This window comes from Protopterus annectens, chromosome 10.part0 (genome assembly GCF_019279795.1).
Source record: "Protopterus annectens isolate FY-2018-M chromosome 10.part0, PAN1.0, whole genome shotgun sequence".
NCBI lineage: Eukaryota > Metazoa > Chordata > Ceratodontiformes > Protopteridae > Protopterus > Protopterus annectens.
In genome coordinates, this window is record NC_056744.1 from 1,568,719,203 (window position 1) to 1,568,741,838 (window position 22,636).

General features: G+C 38.6%; 1 protein-coding gene across 1 annotated transcript in view; it reads right to left on the reverse strand.

The window, feature by feature from the left end:
- Positions 1 to 900: 900 nt before the first annotated feature.
- The window catches only part of LOC122812858 (tripartite motif-containing protein 72-like), a 145,326-nt gene continuing 123,590 nt past the window's right edge, over positions 901 to 22,636 (reverse strand). The window contains exon 6 of the mRNA XM_044084899.1: positions 901 to 1,390. Coding sequence (XP_043940834.1) covers positions 1,374 to 1,390 — 17 coding nt within the window. The 3' untranslated portion in view covers positions 901 to 1,373. The remainder of the gene's footprint in view (positions 1,391 to 22,636) is intronic.

The following is a 22,636-nucleotide window of genomic DNA, read 5'->3' on the forward strand; positions in this document are numbered from 1 at the left end:
AAGTTCTTTGTTAAAATGCTAATAAAGCATTAAGACAGTTTTGTGATGAACATGTGGACCTGGAATCTCATATTATTTGTTTATCTAACATTGATGCAAACTAAATCCAAACAAGTGCCCTGGAAAGATGAAAAACAACAGTCCACAGCTTCGACGCCAAAATTTTAATAATAAAAACACCAACACATAAAAGCCTCACAAATAACACTGCGTTTTCATCCCTAGTGTACAGACTTCATCAGATGCAGACAAAAGACATTAACCCAACTTTTATACCCCTGAGAATACTTGAAAATACATGACAATACTTCCATTGCTCCATTGTTAAAACGAGAGCTGCCAAATTGTAATGTAGAGAAGAACAAAAACATTTTAATAACTGGCAACTTTCTTAGGAAATAACAATATTATGAGACATTTGGATAAATAAGAATTCCCTTATGGATAAGCATTAAAGGAATCTAAAAATTTCATTGCTAAGGCTAGAAAATGGATGTAATGGTGTGCTAAAGTCATAAGAGAGAGCCCTTTGCTAGCATTTCACCAACTTGTAAAATAGATGTACATATTAATATATTTTTTAACCATGCATTTTAGGTTTCATGCAAAACACTTTTATAACTATTTAAATATTGTTTTAACTAGAGAAATGTATGTTTTTGCAGATGCACATTTAGGATGTATTTTGTCAGTATGTTTTTATAAAGGTTTTTAAATGGCTTTTCAACATAATTTTAAAATGTGTTTTATTTTAACTTATTACATTACTAATTTTACTGTTTTAATTGAATAATGAGAGGGGTATAAAGTTGGGTTAATGTCTTTTGTCTGCATCTGATGAAGTCTGTGCACTAGGGACAAACATGCAGTGTTATTTGTGAGGCGTTTATGTGTTGGTATTTTTCTTATTAAAATTTTGGCATTGAAGCTGCGGACTGTTGTTTTCCATCTTTCCAGGGCATTTGTTTGGATTTTGTTACTAGTGACTTTTTGGTGCCTTGTATTCAGGTTTTTTTTTTGGAGTTTCTAATTGATGCAGACTAATTGAGTTGATTTTCACCTTTTTGTTATTCACATTTTTTATTCCAAATAATTAAGTTAAATCACTTAATTTAAAACGTGTGTATTTGTACATATATACAGCACATTTGTGCCCTCTGATGATGATGATGATGAAAGCAGATCTAGTAAAGTTTTTCCAACCCACAGTGTTTGTGTGGCCATGGTAAATTGTAAAATATTTGGAATATTTTCTCATGCATATGCTAGATATATATAGCCCTCATAATTCTTTGTAATTGTTCAGAGCATCTTCGAATCCTAGAAGGCAGTTCCTGGGTCAGGAGTCCATCTCATCTTCTGTGTAATAAGGTTTAGTTTTTGTTAGCTCCTATAACAGAAAAAAAGGAGTAAAAATCAGTAAAGCAATTATGATAAGGGTGACTTTGTAATGTTCTGAGGCAGTAAGAAGCAAATCATTCATGTTTGTGTTACTTGTCATAGTTTAGTATTTAATGAGCACATTTTTTTCCAATCACTCTGATCAACATGCCATACATACCACATATCTGGAAATCTTAGGCATGCTGTTTCTCCACAGCCTATCCTGCCCCACTCAATTAAGGCCTCCCTAAGTCTTGGTTATGACAGTTTAGTCCTTTATCATGGTTTAAAGCATAGGCCTTCAAGACAGATGCATATGTGGACTGTGGTGAAAGGGAATCAGTAATGACCCAGTGATTAGGATTACGGCCTCACAGCTTCAGATTGTGGGACTCACATCTGACCTGTAGTCACTGACCACAGAGATTTATTTTTGTTTTTCTGGTATGATGTTTGCCCCTTGCCTGCTGACCATGAAGCCATCCCTCAATCAGATATGCTGCTGGGGGGGGGGGGGGCATCTTCCAGGGTTCTCAGTGCTCTTGTCTGCATTTCAGCAGTGACAGCATTTTCATTTATACTGTAACCACCCTATTACTGATATGAGCACTTGCATCATTGCAAGGACCACGTATGGTTCTCAGTCTGTGAATGCCTGCTCCTCCATGTGCCAAGTGTCACTGTGACCAGCTTTTGGCAGCTATGCCTGCAACTTCCATGTACTGGCTTCCCTATTCATGATTGGTTTCTGCTGTCCAGACTAGAGTGGCATGAGTCAGCTGGGAACCACTGTCCTTTTCCAGCTAAGGATGTGCACATTCATCCTCCCTGTCTGCATATGTTGTCAAGTCCCCAAACTGCTGATCTACCTCGGGTTGCCCAAGCTGTAGTCAGGGCTTTATCCGTCTATGCCACTACTTTTGTTTCCTCTCACATCTGAACATATACTGGTTGACTGGGTTATCAAAGTTCTGTTTATAATAGTGCATTTATTCTTGCACTTGCAACTTGTCTCAAAGCTGAAAATGTTTCAAGAAGGATAAGTTAACTTGCACAGTTTACAAAACATATCAATTGGATCAACACATGAGATTGGAAGGCTTGGTGGGGAAAATCTTATTTTCCTTTCATTGCTGTTTCCTTTTATGAGCATGTCAGTGTGCTTGTACATCACACATGAGAAACTGCATGCTTGAAACCGCTCAGACATCTTTAAGTGTCAACGTTTACTTGGCTTTGTCAATCCCTTCCCCCATCTGTATTGGAAAGTGTGCCTGACAAATGCTCCATGCAACTATTTCTGGCTAACAGCACAAATACATAGGATTATATGCAGACACAGGTTATTATCATCACAGATGAGCATGTAGCTGTGCAGCAAGTTGACTAATTCTACAAATCAAAGCTGAGACATGAATACAGTAAAAATGCATAACTGCATTTTCTTTTGTTTAGATATGATAACAAAAAACAATAAATAAGATTTTCACAGCATAACCATTTTTAAATGTCCCACTTACAGAAATGTTTGTTGATAAAGCAAAGGCTTGAACTATTTTGTAAATGTCTCATTCATTCATGGAGCATAATCAGCATAATAGTTAGTGTTTACCTTATAGACACAAGGCACAAGGTTTGATTCTCATCTTGGGGAACCAGGACTAGGCTTAAAAAGACCACCTGAAGTTATTAGCCTAGTAATCACCTATGAACAGAGTTATTTATTAATAGGAGAAATGACTAAATGGTGTTAGCTTTGAAGTTACAGCTGAGGTATATCTCTCCATTAATTATATTGTCTTCAGCATAAGATGTGAAATTTTAGCCACCTCTTGTTCTAGCTGCCAAAATTCTCTTCTGTTTCTTAAACCATGATAAAACTTTGTGGATTGCATGAAGACACAATGCTAGACAGTGCCCTCAAACATGTAAAACCATATAGAGCTGCTCTTGAAATGGGTTGCAGAACTGATGCCTCAGGGTCATATGGTCATGCAACAATAATACCTCTGCTGGTATAGCCTAATAACTTCTACCTAAGGACTTAATTACTGTTGTGATTGCAAGCCATACAATTTACATATGGAATTTATTAGTTTGCATGTAAATTTACTATTGTGCTGAAATTTTAATTTTGGAGCTTTTCTTCCTGGGGTTCTACTGAAAATTGATTATGCCCAGTCAGAATTGTCAGACCTTAGTGGTTATAAAACTTCAGTAAATAAAAATAAACATATTCTTTTTCTTTCAAAATGGATTTTATTTTAACAAAAACCTAGTTAATGAAGTATGGTTGAAAGAACATTATTTTATTAAACAGTTACAGCCTTATAACTGTAGGGCAACACTGTTCATACTTGGAGCAAAAACTATATAGTGCTATTTATAACAAGTCAAGTGAAACCACTGTTTTTCTTATTTTGTTTTATGCTAAAACTCTTTATTATTTACTTTTCTACCGGGTGTTGTGGTCCCAATGAACTTTATCATTGTTAGCTGCAATCTGTGTAGTAGTGGTTTTGATTTGATTTAATAATCCTTTCTAATTCATGGCCTTGGTCTGCTTCAGTCACGGGATGAAATCTATCTGGGTAATACAACATACACTGCTCTGCCTTGACATCGCCATATATTCAGCTATTTAGTTGCAGGATTTTGATTGATTAGATGCATCATGACTGCTGTCTCAAGAGATGTTCATGTGCCAGGCAAGCAAACTACTGGTGTGGGATTGCTTGGCTATCCATACAGATTTTAAACACATTCATTATTTTTGTCATTAGTCAGTAAATCTTCTATTCAGGTGGCACTTTTCTGGTGTCAGGGAATGCCAACCCCTTGTTTTAGAAATTTTGAGTTCATAAGCAGAAGTGTTTTTTTTCCCTTTCAGAGTTACTCAGTCTGCTAGCACCTATGTCAGCACTTTCTGTTGTGCCACTCTAGAATGAACTGTGTCCTATAGTAGGCAACCTCGAATAACATGTATGTCAAATGGGAATCCCTTAGCATGATGCTGAGAGCAGGGAGATCTGACAATATCAGGATAAGGTGTTTTTACTTTTTCTCGGTAATGTGCAATTGCAGAGTTAACATATTTATGTCAGCAGGGATGTCAGGGATGCAGGAGAGCTTACCCCTGGAAAATATAGTTAAAAGTAGAGTTTGTCCAGTTCTCGGTAACTCTATCTTTCGATGTTTCATCCTGGGAAAGACCAAGTTCAACTTATGTTTTTTTTTGATGGGTTATCTACAGTGTATACGTACATGCATATGCTAGAGCCACAAATGCACCACCTGTGGCCAAGTAGTGTCACTGAAGAATTACTGTTATCCTCATCTAGCCAGGGAACTATGGCCAAGGATAATGTTAAGTTGTCATCCTAGTTCTTTCAAATGTTTCTTATTCATGGAAATTCACATTTATTACTAAGGTTTGGATAAACACATAGCAAAAATCAAGGCCATAATGCCTTAATCTACAGCAAGACTGAGATGGCTTATGTTATCCCTTATAATATAACATTTAAGAATGAAACTGTATTTACTCTACATCTTAACTGTCATTCCTTAAACCAAGACAGAAGAGGAAGGCATTCCACAGAAACAAAAGAATGAGCAAATAATGTAGGAAGGAAGCAGAAGGTAAAAATAAATGCACTAAATAGAGAGAGAAGCAAGATGACTCAGAGCATGATGGGATAGTATTACTTTGCAGTGCAAGGACTTACGGAAAGACAACATGGAGAGCTACATATAGTGATAAAGAAGGGCAGGATGGACATTGCTGGTATCACAGAAATGTGGGCCAGTGACAGGATGGGGGTGAGACACTGAGATACCTCAGTATAGGCTGTTGATTAATGTCAGAGAAAGGAGAGATGGGGATGAAGTAGCAATATACATATAGGAGGGCATCACATGTGAGGTTAGAAAGGAAGAATAACATCAAACCATGAATGGGGAAGGGAAATAGACAGGGTCAGAAGGTAAGTTAACTGCCCTGCAATTAAGGAAAAGGAATGAAAGTAGTTGGTAGCTTATATAATGTGTCATTTCCCAGACACATGGAGTTTGGGTGACAAGCTGGAGAACACAATAATGGAGTGAAGTAGGAGGAAGAGCATAATACTCATGGAAAATGTGAATATGCCGGAAGCAGAATAAGAGATTCCAGGTCTCAGTGCAGAGAGGAATGAGGGCTGACTCAGCTCTTGGAACATGAATGTTTTGGTCATCTGGAGTAGGACTGCACTAAATGAGAGAGAATTTTAGATGTGGTTCAAACTATGGTGGAGAGGTCAGGGATGTCCAGGTGAAGACAGGGTCTATATTTCACCATCAAAACCCCTTGACAGCAAACACCACTCCGTTGACATGTATTCAGTGAAAATCACTTCCGCGATTCGCTGAATACTTAAAGGGCAAACAAATACTTGCCCCGCAACCCAATGGACCTAAATCTAGCTCAACCAAATCCACCCATGTGGGGGTCTGTCCCCCCACACCCCTCCAATGTGTGTGTGTGTGTGTGTGTGTATATATATATATATATATATATATATATATATATATATATATATACATACACACACACACACACACACACACACACACACACACACACACACACACACGCTCTTCCATATGTCAGTGCATGTGTGACTACTTACAAAAATATCTATTGCATATTTCTCTCTAGATGTATTCACACTGTAGTGCACCCTACATATAGTATTATACATGTTTCTCAAAAGTACTCTTCATCGACAAACAGAAGGATGAGCCCACTTCTACGAAAGTGCACTACATCGAAAGTGTACTTTCACGAAAGCTGATTCGCCAAATCACGTTACAGTGGGGTAAGGGAATATATCCTTTTCCCCACTGTAGTGCAATCTCGGAGTTAAATATAATAAGTAGGGGTGTGTGGGAGTGCAGACTTCCACATGGGGGTGCAGGGGGCTTGGCTCCCTGCATAAATGTGATTTAGTGTTTTGTTTTTTTTATTTTTTTCTATTTGTTTTTTTTTTTCCATTATTTTGTGTTTCACAGAAGTGCATTTTCGACAGTGCACTTTCGGGAAAGTGAGTTTGAGGGTTAACGATTTGATGAAACGTAATTTTGATGGCTCAACATAGATCCATATATGTATATATATATATATATATATATATATATATATATATATATATATATATATATATAAATTTATTATTTTTTTAATTTACATTTGTTGATTGGGATTGTCTGACTGAGCTGAAGAGCCCTTTTTCAGCAGAGGCCCAGGGAGAAAAGCTCCAACATATTAAACAATTTTCATTATAAATTAACATTAAACAGCAATGTTACAGGATTATTAGAAGGTATTAAGTAGCAATGCAATGTTATACAGTGTCAATAATCAGGAGTATACAAAAACTATTTCAAGATGTATAAATAAAATATATCATTAAGATGAATATAGTTTTTGAGGTAAGTGGTTACAAAAACCCAGTTTTCTCATGATGTAGTTGCATGAAGGCAAGACAGTTACAATAGAATGTTTCTCTGAGGAAATTTACTTAACAGATTTTAGAGTAGTCAAGGACGATTAGAGAGAGCTAGTGAGAAGAGTGAGTTAAGGGAGAACGTAGATTAAGGTATGAGAAGTAGGGGATGTTAAGGAGGAAGAGTGCAGTGGCAGGACCAGTGACTTTTAAAGTACTCTTTGGTGTTGGTCTTAAATGGTTTAGGATGTGTAAGGGTCCTGATTTCTAGTGGGAGCCTATTCCAAGCAATAGTGGGAAGATAGCTCTACATGTTGCATCGAACTTTAGACTTGGGTTTGTAGATTTGTAGTAGGTCTTGGTTAGAGCATCGGAGAGGTCTGTAGGAAAAATAATGGGAGATGAGAGGGGATAGTGCTGGGCAGTAGGAAGGCTGGTATAGGATAGAATGGATGATCTGGAACTGAGAGAGAAGAAGCTGGTGGGATAATTCAAGCCAGTTTAGGTGTTTTAGCGAGAGACAATGATGGGATTTGTAGGTTTGTTGGGCAGCAAATCTAGCTGCCTTGTTGTAGGTAGATTTGAGTTTGGTCAGGAATGCTGAATTAAGATTTGTGAGAATTTAAGAGCTGTACATTAGACTGGGTAGAAGGTAGGTAAGAGAGAGAGTGCTCTTGGCTTCAGAGGTAAGGAATTTATTGTTACGGTAAAGGAGCCCTAGTTTTGAATGAGTCTTTTTGATACAGTTATTAACATGCAAGTCAAATTTAAGCTGATCATCGATGATTACGCCTAAGAGCTTAGTACTGGATTCTACCTGAATGTGAGTGTTATTAAGGGACTATATGGAGAAGGATGTATTAATATTGTTGAACTTTTTAGGTAGGAAGAATAACAGCTTTGTTTTTTTAGGGTTAAGGATGAGCTGGTTGTTGGAGAGCCACGTTTCAACTAAGTTAAACGATGCCTGAATAGCTGAAAAGAGCTTAGAGGGAGAGTTGGCTGTGGTGATGACTGTAGAGTCATCTGCGTATTGCACTAAAGATGACTGAAGACAGGAGGTATAGAGCTGATTAGTAAAGATATTAAAAAGTAAAGGCCCTAGGATAGACCCTTGAGGTACACCCATTTTTACAGGGAGAGGAGGGGAGAGTGCAGAGTGCCATCTTACTGACTGATATCTATCAGTGAGGTAGCTGGAGAACCATGCAACAGTATCAGAGGAGAAGATGAGGTTATGCAGTTTGTGCAGCAGAAGAGAGTGTGAGACAGTGTTGAAAGCTTTTGAGAAGTCCAAGAATAGGCAAGAAATACGTTTATGGTTGTCCGTGGCTAAAGAGACAGTGTTGAGGAAGGATAATACAGCTGTAGTGGTGCTATGTTTTGGTCTGAAGCCATGTTGAGTGGGTGTACGCAGATTTTCCTGTATTAGGTACTGCATAGCTTGTTTATGAACACATTTTTCTAGTACTTTAGAGAGAGGGGAGAGGATAGCGATATGTCTAAAGTTGGAGATATCAGAGGAGTTTCCTCCTTTGTGTATAGGTAGAGTGTAGCATTGTTTCTAGATGGAAGGGACTTTAGATTCAGAGATAGAGTGATTGATTAGGATAGATACAGGGAGAGAGCAAGAGAGTCAGCTGCTAGTAGAAGAAAAGTGGAAGGAATATTGTCAGCTAATGCTGAGCATGGTTTTAATTTAGAGAGTAGAGGTTTGATATAGCTAGTAGGTACAGGTTTGAGGGAGAAGGTATTTGAGGAGATAGTATTAGGATTAGGTTCAGAAATTTGGAGATGTTAGTAGTGGAGGATACACACACACACTCACACACACACACACACACACACACACACACACACACACACACACACACACACACACACACACACACACACAATCAGACATGTGCATTTAAATACAGTTAACTTACTTCTGATTTCCTTTTCTTAATGTTTTTAGTGCAAGGGCAAATAGCAAATGTTTGTTAATGTATAACCAGTAGTCCATGGCAGGGATAAATCCAAATAACAAGTTTTATTTTGTGTTTTTACACACCAGTGGCACCATTTTTATTTTGTGTTTTTACACACCAGTGGCTGATTTTCCCCTAAATCATTTGCTTTTTGATTGTATGTTAAAGTATATTCAGCTGTATGTTATGGCAGCCATCAATGGTCACATTTCCTTTGTGGACTGTAAAATGCTCATGCACTAGACCATTGTAAGGACTGAATCAAAGTCAGTGGGAGTTCTTTCCATGAATATGCATCACTGGAAGGATGTCACAAAAAAGCATAAAAGATCTTTTCATAACCAATGCACCACGTCTCCTCAGCTACAAACCACGAACTTGAATGGTACAAAACAATTTATACTTTAATGGTAAAATAAACAGTGTTAGTGCTTTCATTTAAATCTCTGTTCAACTTCCTCAGACATTTAAAATGTGTTACATCACTTCCTTTTATATAGCCACTTTATTTTCCATTGGGCTCTCCTCAAATGCATCTTAGACCCCCTCCCATGTGCCCAATAGTAGATGGTAGGGATTCCATTACCTCGGCTTGTGCCACATACATAGATTATGAGTTAAAAAACATACTAAAAAAAGAACCAAACATATGTAAAGACTCATGGTCATTTTTACAATACATGAACAGCGTTCAGTTTGACCAAGATGATGTTTTAGTAACAATAGATGTTTGTGACCTATATACAGATTAGGGAGACAAGGTATCTTTAAATATAACAGTGAGATCCCACAATCGTGGAAAAAAGTATCAATTTCCCTGCCTCATACTCTTATCTGATCTTGATACAATATTCTTATCTGATCTTCGGACAAACAACACCCGCCATAGTAAGCGTCAGCACAGCCAAAGATATAAAATTAGATTGCATATTAGCAACTCGTACAGCCTTTTGACAGAAACGAGTTACATTGTACCTACTAAATATGTTCCTTCACCACACCATCAATGTAGGTTTTCTAATAATGTGACCATCAATGAAATGCAAACTGGTAATCCCATTGTCTTCCTAATATATATATATATATATATATATATATATATATATATATATATATGTGTGTGTGTGTGTGTGTGTGTGTGTGTGTGTGTGTGTGTGTATTTATATAGGTTTTAACGATCACCAGGGTCTTTACAAGCCTAGACATGCAACCCAACCCAGTTTTGTCCCAGAGTTTCCTGGATGTCTATATGGTGGGGTATGTCAGTAAGGAGGTAGCTAAGGGTTATGTGTGTGTGTGTGAGGGGCGGGGGTATGTTAGTTGGAGATTAATTTACTTACTGTCAACCTCTGTCCATCAGAGACATTGGGGGCCAGGCCAGAGGTGAAGTTACAATTTCCCAACCAATTTTCAAGGTTTCGTTTGAACAGGGTCAGGGATGAACTCTACTTCACGTAGCTAGGGAGCTTATTCCATAGTGCAGGGATCCCTTTGAGAAACATATCAGTCCATCCAGCAGATTCTGTTTATGTTGCAGACAAAGTTCAGGCCCTTGGATCTAGAGTTTCTATTGTTGTTTGTCTTGTGGATGTGCAAGAGATCCATCAGAGTTGGATCCAAGGATGCCTAATATGCTAGGCATAGAGAGTCTCTCATAACCTGTAGGAGACTGAGTACAGAGATAGGCCTTTAAGGCAATCTGTGTAGGACAGGTATACCCTAGATTCTCCTGGTGAGGAACCTTTGAGGGTGTTCCAGCTGCTGCAGGTGCCTAATTAGGTATATGCCAAAGGGGGTATTGTATTCAGTGATGGGTCTGATAAGGGCTGAGTAGAATGGTACTATTATCTCCTTCTACCTGGATGCCATCACCTTACTTATGAGTTGGCAACATAAAATATTTTTTTACTGTCATGGTTGTGTGTTAAAAAAGGAATGGAAAACGGAGAAGAAACAAACTAATAAAACACAGTATTCCCCATTGTACAGAGCCCAATGAAGGTAGTCCCACAAATGTTGATGCAGATAATAGTGTTAAGCAGACTCTTCAGTCCAAGGAGATAACAAGCACCAAGTTTATTAACGGGTTCAGGCGCCTAGGCAGCATGACATTTCCCTGTGGTACATTTGACTGGGGACACATGGCTGAAGTGACATTCAGCTGCAGAGAAATATGTCTGTTTGCAAATTCCCTGTGGGCAAAGAGAAGCACACACTGCCATGCTCACAGCATGGAGGAAATCCTGCAGGCTACTGTAGTCACATTTATGCTCCAATATGCATTTTAGGTAATGTTCCCTAGACACTGTGAAGGGGGAAGTGGTCCACACACTCCAGTTATAAAGGCACTGCCCATTGTGCACTGCATTTTTACTGCCACTGACATGCCCTCTGGCCAGCCTTCTGTTGATGCCTGCCATATTGCCTGTTGTCTCATGTTTCCTTGGGGACCCTGGACATTGTTTTCCCCCCTGTACATTTGGTTATTAAAGCTGTGGGCATGGCAGTGTATGCTTCTCTTTGCCCACAGGGAATTTGCAAACAGCCATATTTCTCTGCAGCTGAATGTCACTTCAGCCATGTGTCCCCAGTCAAATGTACCACAGGGAAATGTCTCACTGCCTAGGAGCCTGAACCCTTATTAACGAAATGCGGTAATTCCATTAAGAGCTTTCATTTCCAAAAACACAGAAACTTCATCAGAATAAAACTGCCATTGTAACAGCCCACATATATAATAGAAAATTAATTGATTCAATTGAATCATTAGGACAAAATACATGGATTTAAAGGTGCACCGTACAAACTATGGTTGTTGTGTCGTTCAGTTTTTCTATACATAATAAATTTGTGTTTTAATAATACATAAAGAACAAAAACATAAAAACCACATAAAAACTAGTAAGTACATTCAGTACATATACCCAATATGTACAGAAATGGTATAAAAAATATGTGTATATAAAAAATAAAAAAATAACTAAAATCTACTAAGTGTCCAAAGAGGGTATATTTATAAAAGTTCTAATAAAATTAGATTACTAATGATGGAGTATTTGTGTCACCTAAACAAACAGATGGACTTAAAAAGTGTGTAAATGAATATTTATTTTTTATATTAAGTATAAAAACATAAGATTATTACTATTGTATTTCATTGCAGTAATAAAATTAAAATTATAATTGTAATTATCAACAGGAAAAAGGAAACTAATGCCCCTTTTTGGCATACACTAATTTGCAAGGAGGCAAACTTCAAATTTTGGATTTTGGAAAAGTTACCTAGAAACAATAGAGGGGGAGATTGGGAAAGCCAGCTTAGTTAAAGAGAACTTATCTGGCAACTAAGGCTGGATTCCAACATACCCCCAGGTTTGAACGACCATATATCACTTCTACCAGCCTTAAAATTAAAAGCAAATAAAATTAAAGAAAAATACACAACCATAAGAGATGAGTTGTTTTCAACTTTTTTATTAGTAAAATCATAACTTTCATGTAATTACATTCTGTATTAAAACAATAATGTGTACTATATTATTTCATTGTTATATAATTTTATTACTGCAATTTTTTTTATATATATATATTTTTTATACCATTTCTGTACATATTGGGTATATGTACTGAATGTACTTACTAGTTTTTATGTGGTTTTTATGTTGTTGTTCTTTATGTATTATTAAACACAAATTTATTATGTATAGAAAAACTGAACGACACAACAACCATAGTTTGTACGATGTACCTTTAAATCCATGTATTTTGTCCTAATGATTTAATTGAATCAATTAATTTTCTATTATATATGTGGGCTGTTACAATGGCAGTTTTATTCTGATGAAGTTTCCATGTTTTTGGAAATGAAAGCGCTTAATGGAATTACCGCATTTCGTTAATAAACTTGGTGCTTGTTATCTCCTTGGACTGAAGAGTCTGCTTAGCACTATTATCTGCTCAACGTTTGTGGGACTACCTTCATTGGGCTCTGTACAATGGTTGTGTGTTAGTCGAACCCAAGATTACTGTCTACATATGTTCCCAGATCCCTAACTATTGGCTTAACTCTTAGGAGTGTTTTATTAATGAAGTAATTAGCTTGAGCGGATGCTTTCCCAAAAGCACTATAATACATTTCTTTGCAATGAGTTTTAATCCATAGCTTTTGCTCCAATAATTTGTTTGTGTTAGACCCTCTTGTAGAATGTTGATGTTGTGGAGGAAATCTGTGATTGCTCCATATTTACAGTCATCTGTGAACTTGGTGAGCCAAAGGCCTTTGACATTACCCTTGCCTTCCAAGAAGTAGATGCCAAACAGTAGTGAGCCTAACACAGAGCCCTGGGGTGCTCCACTGGTGACCGGTCTGTTGGTAGAGGTGGTCTCACCGATTCTGACTTATTGGGTCCTATCTGTGAGCCAGCTGGTAATCAAGTGAATTATGCAGGGATTTATGCCTAGTTCTTTGAGTTTGAAAACAATAACCAAGTATAAACCTATGTCAAGGCATGCTGTATGCACCATTTTCCACTTATCCATAGCCATGGTGACCTTCTTGAAGAAGTCTACCAGGTTAAGTATGCAAGACTTTCCTTTAACAAAGCCAAATTGGAATGGATCCAAAGTATGTAGTTTGTCAGTGTCCTTGCTGATCCATCCATCCATCCATCCATCCATCCATCCATCCATCCATCCATCCATCCATAACCCTTTTTTCCCATTTTTTGCACATGGGTTCGGGGTGTCATTTCAACAGTGACAATCATCTAGACCCAAGGTTTACATCAGATTGCTGGGTCTGTAGTTCCTGGTCCACCCTTAATATGAGGATGACCATTGCGGCCCTCCAGTCATCTAGCATGTAACCTGTTTTGAGGCTGTTGTTGAAGATTGCCTCAAATGGCCCTGCTATGTCATATATTGTTGGTGGCCCATTAAAGCAGTGTTTTTAGCCGTAGCATGCATCACTAGGATCTGCTCCCTGTTGATAATTGGGGGGAGGTATGCTAGAAGGGATTTCACAGGCAGTAGTGCGAGGAGAGTGGGGTGAAGTTAGAGCTAAATTTATCAGCCAGTAGATTTGCTATGTCACCCTGGTCAGTAAAGGTTGTGCCATTTACCACCAGTTGTGCAGACTGTTGAGTATTACCTTTAAGATTCCTGATGTAAGTGAAGAAGGCCTTGTGATTGGGAGGCTATCCTGACTTCATAATTGGCCTTACTGGACTTTGTTAGACCTCTTAGTTACTTGTTTAGTTGAATCAGAGAGGTTTAGTCTCTATGAGAGTTGCTCTTTCTGATTTTAAACAGGACTTGTTTTCTTTTGTTATATAGTCTGTTAAGCTAAGGATTCTACCAGTATGGTTTGTTTTTGGTTTTAGACCTGGGCTTAGATCTGGTGGGTGCAGAGGCCTCAGTCAGCCATTTACAGGTTTGTACAGGGTTTCTGTAAATAATTTTGCATAGGTAGCTGTGTTCTTGGGGCTTGGAGGAGCCGTGAATTTTGACAAAGTGTAGTTTAATAGGATGTAGTTTGCTTTAGTGTAGTTCCTAACTGTTATGGGTTTTGTTGGATTTTCTGGATTGAATTTTATTTTGAAGGAGGCAGGTTTGTGGTCTGACTTCACCAATGAAAACATGACACTCTCCCATGTTGGTGGGTATTAGGTCCAATATGTTTGATCCTCTGGTTTGGAGAGTGCACTTATCTGGTCCAGGTTCTTTGTGATGATGAAGTCCAGTAAACACTGTGTCGTTGAGTTAGAGGCAGTGTAGATTTCCAAGTCTATAAATGGGTAGTTAAAGTCTCCCATGAATAGGGTATTTGGTTGGATGGTAAGTGCCTTTACTAGGTCTAGGTAAGAGTTGTGAGCTTCATGGGTCATAGAGGGAGACCTGTAGCTGGCCATTATATGCTAGGGAACCTTGTGTATGGCTACTCGGATGTGAGTGAACTCCAGGTCATTATCCTGTTTAACCAGTCTAGAGTTGTATATGCTGCTAACCAAGATTGAGACACCTCCACCTTTTGCCCCTGTCTGTGTTGCTGTTGGTCTAAATGTGTGGAAGGCACTGTAGCCTCCCACTGACAGAGTATTTTCTGTGACTTTAAATCACGTGTTGGTAACAGCACAGATGTCTACATTCTCCAGAGTGAGGAGAACTTGTAGTGTGTGGAGCTTCTTGTTTAGGCTCCTAGCACTGAGCAGTAATATTTTAAACATTTTAAGGTTACTTTGTTTTTTTTTTTTTTTTTTGCTATTTTTAGTAGTTTTGTCATTCTGATGTTGCCTAAAAAAAGGCTGTAAGGGGATAGAGTTTTAGCCAATATCCGAAAGCCCATGGGGGGGGGGGGGTGACAGGTGCATACCACCCTTGAAAAAGCAAAGTTGTTTGTTAACCATGTACTCTCATGCTGATAGATATTGGATTCCCATGGAATGACTCCAGAAATTAAGCCAATTATTAAAATTGTGGGCGGCCAGGTTGGTGCAGCGGTTAGCGTTGCCACCTCACAGCAAGAGGTTCTCCGGTTCAATCCTCGGCTGGGGTGCCTTCTGTGAGGAGTCTGCATGTCCTCCCTGTGGTCGCATGGGTTTCCTCCGGGTGCTCCGGTTTCCTCCCATATCCCAAAGACATGCTGTAGGTGGATTGGATACTCTAAATTGGCCCTAGGTGTGAGTGTGTGCATGTGTGTGCCTTCTGTGGAAGGTTGGGCACCGGGCTGGTAACTCAACACTGTAAAACTCCACTGCCAATCATGAGTGGACAGGTGATCCTCTGTGGTGACCCCTAACTGGGAAAAAGCCAAAAGAAGATTAAAATTAATCATTTTCTGTTGAGACTGCGGCATCATCCTTGGTGTAGGTAGAATGCTGCTCAATGTAAGACATGCACCTTAATGTCTGTTTTCATTTAGTTCAGTGAGGTGAAACCTCATTTCATTTACACCCAATGAACCATGATAGAATCTTATTGGTAACTGTAGTACAGTGACCTGAGTGCATGCATGACATTGCTGATCCTTGCTCCAGACAGGCAACTAATTGTTATCTTCTCCTTGTCTGTCCTGGTAAGAGGAGTATGTCTCTGTGTCATACAATACTATCTCTTATTACAAGAGTACTAGGTAAAGTGCTTGCCTAACTTTTTGTCTTATGGGAAGTTATGTATGTGCATCTTTAACTACTGCATTAGTTTCTTTAAGGATTAAAAAGTTGTCTGAGTACATGTGACAATTACTACATTGTCCCAGGATGCCCATATCTACCAAGCTGGCTAGACAGCCATTAGGAAATTGCAAATCCATGTTGTCAGGATCTGTATTAGGGATGGGCTATTATGATTTAGGGTCTTGCTTTTACAAGGATCACTTGAGTGGTGTCTGGGGTGAAGGCTAGATGTTAGTGCTATGACTTTAGTGCTGTATGACACTGTCTAGCCGTCCTAAGCTTAGCTCTACACAAAGCCTTTCTGTGTTATGAGTTAAAGTCCTAAGAACTAGCTTTATAGGTTTGCTACTATACAGGGTACTGATAACCACCACTGAGTAGTGAACAGCTCCGCGAAAACGTGCCTAATTTATAGCAGACAGAAAAAGCTGAAAACTAACGCCTGTACCCTCTGGAAAATAAATGACTACACTTCAAGCTCCCTGGAGTGCCTCCCAACTTAGAGAGACCAGGTAAACACCTTCTACCACAAGATGGATGGTCGTGGAACTTCTTAATATAGAAGCACAGCAAACGTAGCTCTTAAGTGCAGGTTAGCACCAAACAACTAAGTCCTTAAAAAGCCCCCCGGTTGATGAAATAATCTCACTTTAAACCTACCTGTGTGTTTCCCAACTCAGACTGACCAAGCTACTTTCTACTACTGCCACTAGAAGTGCAGTCCTAGCCTTCTTAATGTAAAAACACACTTTAGAGAGACAAAAGTGAAAAGGAATCAGAAACAAATCATCAAATAACTAGCTACAAGTAAATGTTCACTTTAAGCCCCCCTGTGCATTTTCCAACTTGGCTGACCAGGCAACTTTACTTCTGCCACTAGTATAGCAGTCCCACCCCCCACATACACACACACATAAAAGTATGTACACGTACATACACACATGTACATGTATCCATACATGGGAGGAGATAGTACTGATGTGCGTACTTTGGTTGTCATGTTATGGTACAAGGACCACTTGTAGTAGGGTGGGCAAAGTCCCCTCTCTTTCCCTCTGCAAGACTCTTATAAAACCCATCACTGAAATTCAGTGGAAGGAGTTTTGCTAAATATGTTTCAATGAGATATGATGGGTAGCAGAGCAAAGAAAACATATATATGTTGATGTCAGGGTCCAGGTCAAACCGCTGGTATGCAGGCTCCTTAATAGTACACTGATTGCTTCATCCATTAATGTCTTTGACTGAGACCCTAACTGGTATTTGTGAATGCCTTATGAAGAATGCAATCAAGCTGCCTGCTGGCGTACTCTACCAGCCCCTTCTTAGCACCCAGCTTGCCATAAATCAGGCACTCACAAAGCCACTGTAGGCTGACTTACCTGTAGGAATTCAATATCGCTTGGAGACTTTAACTTAATTTGAAGCATAAAGCTGACTTCCTCCCATTTGACACTCTTGCAGATCATGGCTTCCACCAAATGGTGGCAAAATCAACACGTACCAGTCTCCTTACTGGCAGTCATAACCTCCTTGATGGGATTTGCTTAAACCAAACTTCCAGATTAATAACTCCTTCAGTGGATTGCTCATACTGCAGTGACCATTGCACACTGTGGTCTGTCTTTTCTGATAAGTACCACCCAAGTCCTAAAACATCTCGCAGAGAGGGGACCAATAACATCATCTTGTATCCGGTCAGCATTGTCATCTACGAATTAGGTAGCTGTTCTAAATCCGTCTGTAACTCACTAAACTCCACCCTAGTCCCACTCTGCCTGGTCTGTGAGTAAAGGAAAGTTAAAGTTAATCTCAGTAAAACAAAAGTAATGCTTTTTGAAATTTAAAAGTATCTTAGCTAATGTAAAGATTAATGGAGAATTACAGGCCTGGGTTGCAGTATTCTAGAAGTAGTACAGAGTTTTAAATACCTGAGAGTTTGGGTTGGTTCTGTACTTACTTTCTCTACCCACATCCATAATGTGTTGTGTAAGATGACAGCTATGCTTTATATATGCAACAAGATAAGCAACTTTCTATCCAAGCAGGGTAGGATCACAACTAGCAGAGGTCTTCTTCTGCCCATTGTTGAATTCTCACTTTCTGTCATTGTTGCCACTTTCAAAAGAAACTGCATAAACTCCAGGTAGCTCAAAATCATATTTGCCATTTTATTGCTGTTACAGTAATTTGGTTTCACCACTGTTTTGCTATCAGCCAGGCAGGTTGACTTCCATTTAATCATGTTATTACACTTCATAAAAACTTCTTCCCATGGACCACAAATCCCCACATTGCCATATTTCCTTGAAGCAAAATTCTAGACTACTTAGATTGCCAGTTTTGCTGCCATGACCCTTACTGCTGCACAATTTTCCCTCAGCTGTACAGACAGAGCTTTATCCCAAGTGGGTCCCACAGTCTGGAATTAACTCCCAGGCACCATTTACAGTTTCCCACCTCACCTCCATCACTACACAACTTAGATTCAATCACAAAATAAGTGCAGTTGTAGTGGCTGTGTGATATAGTGATCTAGTGATCTTTATTTGTTCTAGTCCCACTATATTTGTTTAACCCTGCAGGACTGTATGTATTGGAACACATATCAGAAATACTGTGTTGTCTGTCATATTATAATTTCTATCAAGATTTTCCTATTTCCTTAGTACTTGTATATGTTTGTCACCATGTATTATATGTAGATTCTTTTTTCACGAGTAAAAAGGGCCATAGTGGTCCAGCTGAGCTACCTGCTAAATAAACAAAGTGAAACAAATAAATAAATAAAAAAAATAAAAATTCCTGGGATTCATTATCGCCTACACTGTGTATACCATTCTGAGTGAACAGACAACACAAGCATAACTCATACCTTCTTCCTTCTAATTTTGGTTTCCTATGGATTTTCTTGCAGCCTTAAATAGCAAAGGGGTTTCATAAAAGTTATCATAAAGTTTAGACTACATGTACACTTAGTGTAATCTTTCTGAGTGACTAGAAAGCACAAAAAATGTGGTAGAGATATTCTTGAATACAAATTGTGTACACTTAGTGTAGGTGTTAATGAATCTGAATGTCTTAACTATCTCAGTGGCCACTGCAGTAGTGCCTGAGAATAGGGGGAAATCAGTGTGGTACTATTATTTTATTTTATTTAACATTTGTTTACTGGAAAAGTCGGACTAGGATAGAGCCTATTTTCTGTGGAGGCCTGGGGAGAAACACTCCAGACGCATGTCTTTGGAATATGAGAAAGCCAGAGCACATGGAGGAAGCCTACATGAATACAGGGAAGACATGCAAACTCCACACAGAAGGCACCCCTACCAAGGATCAAACTGGAGAACCTCTTGCTGTGAGGTGACAACTCCAACCACTGCACCACTACACCGGCCAGGGAAGGGGGCAGAAAAAAATCCAGAGAATCATAGGCATAAAAGCTTGCAAGAAGCAACAGATGAAATCTTTAAAGAAACCTTGAAGGTTCCAAGAGGGCAACAATCTCCAGGATAGCGACTAACACAATTCATTGTCCAGAAGGAACTGTGAGTCAAACCTGATCCAGTTTTATAACTACATTACAAGCAAACTAGAAATGGAAGTATCAGTAGACATGACCTACCTAGATTTCATCAACACTTTTGTTTCTGTACCTCACAGCTGGCTGAGAGGAAGACAGGAAGGGTTAGAGGGTAGGACCAGAAATGAGGAGTTGAACTTGATGTATAGTTGAAAGGTAAGACACAGTGGGTTATGGTAAAATGGACTTTATTAGAAAGAAGATAATTGGTTAATAGGGTACTGCAGTGGTTTAACCTGAGTCCAGAGCTGGATCAAGGTCAAATGGGGGCCTAGGCAGTGTAATGAATCATGGCCCCCATACCCCTCCATGCAGCTATTTCAGTGTCCAATTCTATTTTCCCCAGCTACCATACACACTGTTCAAAACTCTCAGGGTGCATACTGTTTCCTGCTTTATTTCTACAATGATTACAGCTATTTGGACTTCATTTAAACTTTTATTTCAAAGTTTATAGCACAAACACTGATAGACATTTGCTACACAATGGAATACAGTCGCACAATGAAAACAGATTTAGCATTAAAACTTCTCTGCCTTTGAAACTCACATTCATTGAAACCCACATTCGAAGAAAATGCATCTGGCCAGTGACGGACTAAGTTTACCTTGGGGTTGTTTTCAAATCATAGGCCCCTTGTACACATTTTTAGGACCATGCAAACATGCAAGCATTATTTGATTCACCTTCCTGATAGCATAATACAGCACCACTTGTTAGTGTATTTTACATTTATAGTTTTGAGCATTTTTATGTAAGCAATAAAACAAAACATATGAGCCAATAACGACAAAACTGCCCAATTGAGAACATTTCAACCATAAAAAGGCCCCTCAGGCTCATTACAATCCACCAATATCAGTCAATATGAATAATCTCTGCACAAGTAAAAGTTATCTGAATAATCCCACATTAGAGAGATTTGTAAATAATGAAGAGGTTGATGCTAGCAAACAACTTTATATTTCAGTGTTTCATCTACAAATTCAGTGCTTGCTACCCTTGAAGAATAAATTGCCTATGTTGCATTACAAAAATGATAAGCTATTAATATTGTAATAGGGAATGGGTGGCAAACTGAAAAGAGGTTTATAGTTACTAGGCATCTCATCCAAAGGAGGATATACTCAAGACTGCAGCACCCCACTTCTCTTAAAAAAAACAAAACAGTATCAACAATCCATCTATATGCTGTGGGAGTAGAGCCCACTGCCTTCTGCATCATAAAGCAAGTATGCTACCTGTTCTGCTACTAACACTGCTTTTAAATTTGATACCACAATAGTGATACCATTTGCTAAACAAAACAGTTGTACATTGTAAACAGACAGCATGAGCATTAGTACATTTTTCTTCCATTGAAGCTCACAATTTCTCGAAAATACACTTGAAACTCAATTCTTTAAAAAATGTACTGAAACTCAGGTCACTGAAAAATGCAGCTTGGTAGTTGGAGAAGAGGATTAAGGCTCTTGTTTTTGGTAGTTAAGGTACAGAGCTTGAGCCTAAACAAATTACTAACCACCTGCTATACCTAACTAAGGCATTCCACGCACATACCTCAACCTCTTAGTGCAAGAAATGTGGACATAACCTAAAATAAATAGGGACAGATTATAAATATTGCTGTCATAAACTTAGAAAATTGCTAGAATAACAGGATTTGTGTTAGTATGTATTATCCTAAAGAATGTGATGTCTAAAACTAAAATGTCTGTCTTTTAGCAACTTCCTTTTTATGAGGAACCAACAAAATAATGAGGAAAAAGTGAGAACATTTTAAAAATCTGGACAGTTGAGGGACATGCTACCTACCTTTTTCACACACATACCTACCTACTACCCCTTACAAACACACACACAACATATCTCTCAATCTCTTAGTGCAAAACATCTGGACAAAGCTTGCCATAATGGGGGGGGGGGGCAAAGACCCAAAACTAGGGACACATTTTAAATATTGCTCTTATAAATTTAGAAAGTTGCTAGAATAAGAGGATTTGTGTTGAAATTCATTTTTCTGAACAATATGAAGTGTGAAACTCAAATGCATAATTTAGTGACTTTAATCCTTAGATCAGCCCAATGATTTGTCAAAAAAAACCCCACGATTTTTACGAGGAATAGACCAAAGATCATAAGAGAAAAAAATGGACATTCTGCAAAAATCTGTACATTTGAGAGGTATGACACGCACACACACACACACACACACACACACACACACACACACACACACACGCAAAACCATACCTCTCAAACTCTTAGAGCAAGAAATCTGGACTGGGGACAAAGGCTTAAAAACAGGAACACTTTTTAAATATTGCTCTTGCAAACTTAGAAAGTGGACAGAATAACTGGTCTTTCATTAGCATGATTTTTCTAAAAAATAGGAAGTCTGAAAAATCTAATGTCTGCCATTATTTTCTGACTTCATTTCTCAGAGATTTTCAAGAAAACTACAATTTTATGAGAAAAAGATCAAAAATATGAGTCAAAAATCTGGACAGTTGAGAGCTGTGCACCCTACATCCTTCTTAAACACACACACACACACACACACACACACACACACACACACACACACACACACACACACACACACACACACACACAGGGAGGAGAGGCTGGACTCTGCCCTTCTGAGCAGGGAATTTCTGGTTAGAGGCTTATAGTGCCTGCATATTCTAACTGTTTCTTACTGAAATTGGTACACCTTGTTTGCTGTAGCATAGACTAGATCCAGGCCTGCTGAATCTAGCTTTATTTGTATGCTTGTTGTTTGTTTATTTCCCTGAAACACCAATTCCACCTAAAACGCGCCCTTTTAGCACTTCTGTGGATCCCTAGTGATATCTGCATTGCTTACTGTACTTATTTCCTTGTTTCACTTGAAAGAAAGTTACTGTTTGTCATTTTTGCATTTAAGCTACCTGTAACACATTGCATTTAAGTTACCTGGCACTTGCTCACTAAAGCAATTATATAAGTCAGCTCTAAAAAATTAATAGCACTACACCCTCACAAACTCCCCTTGA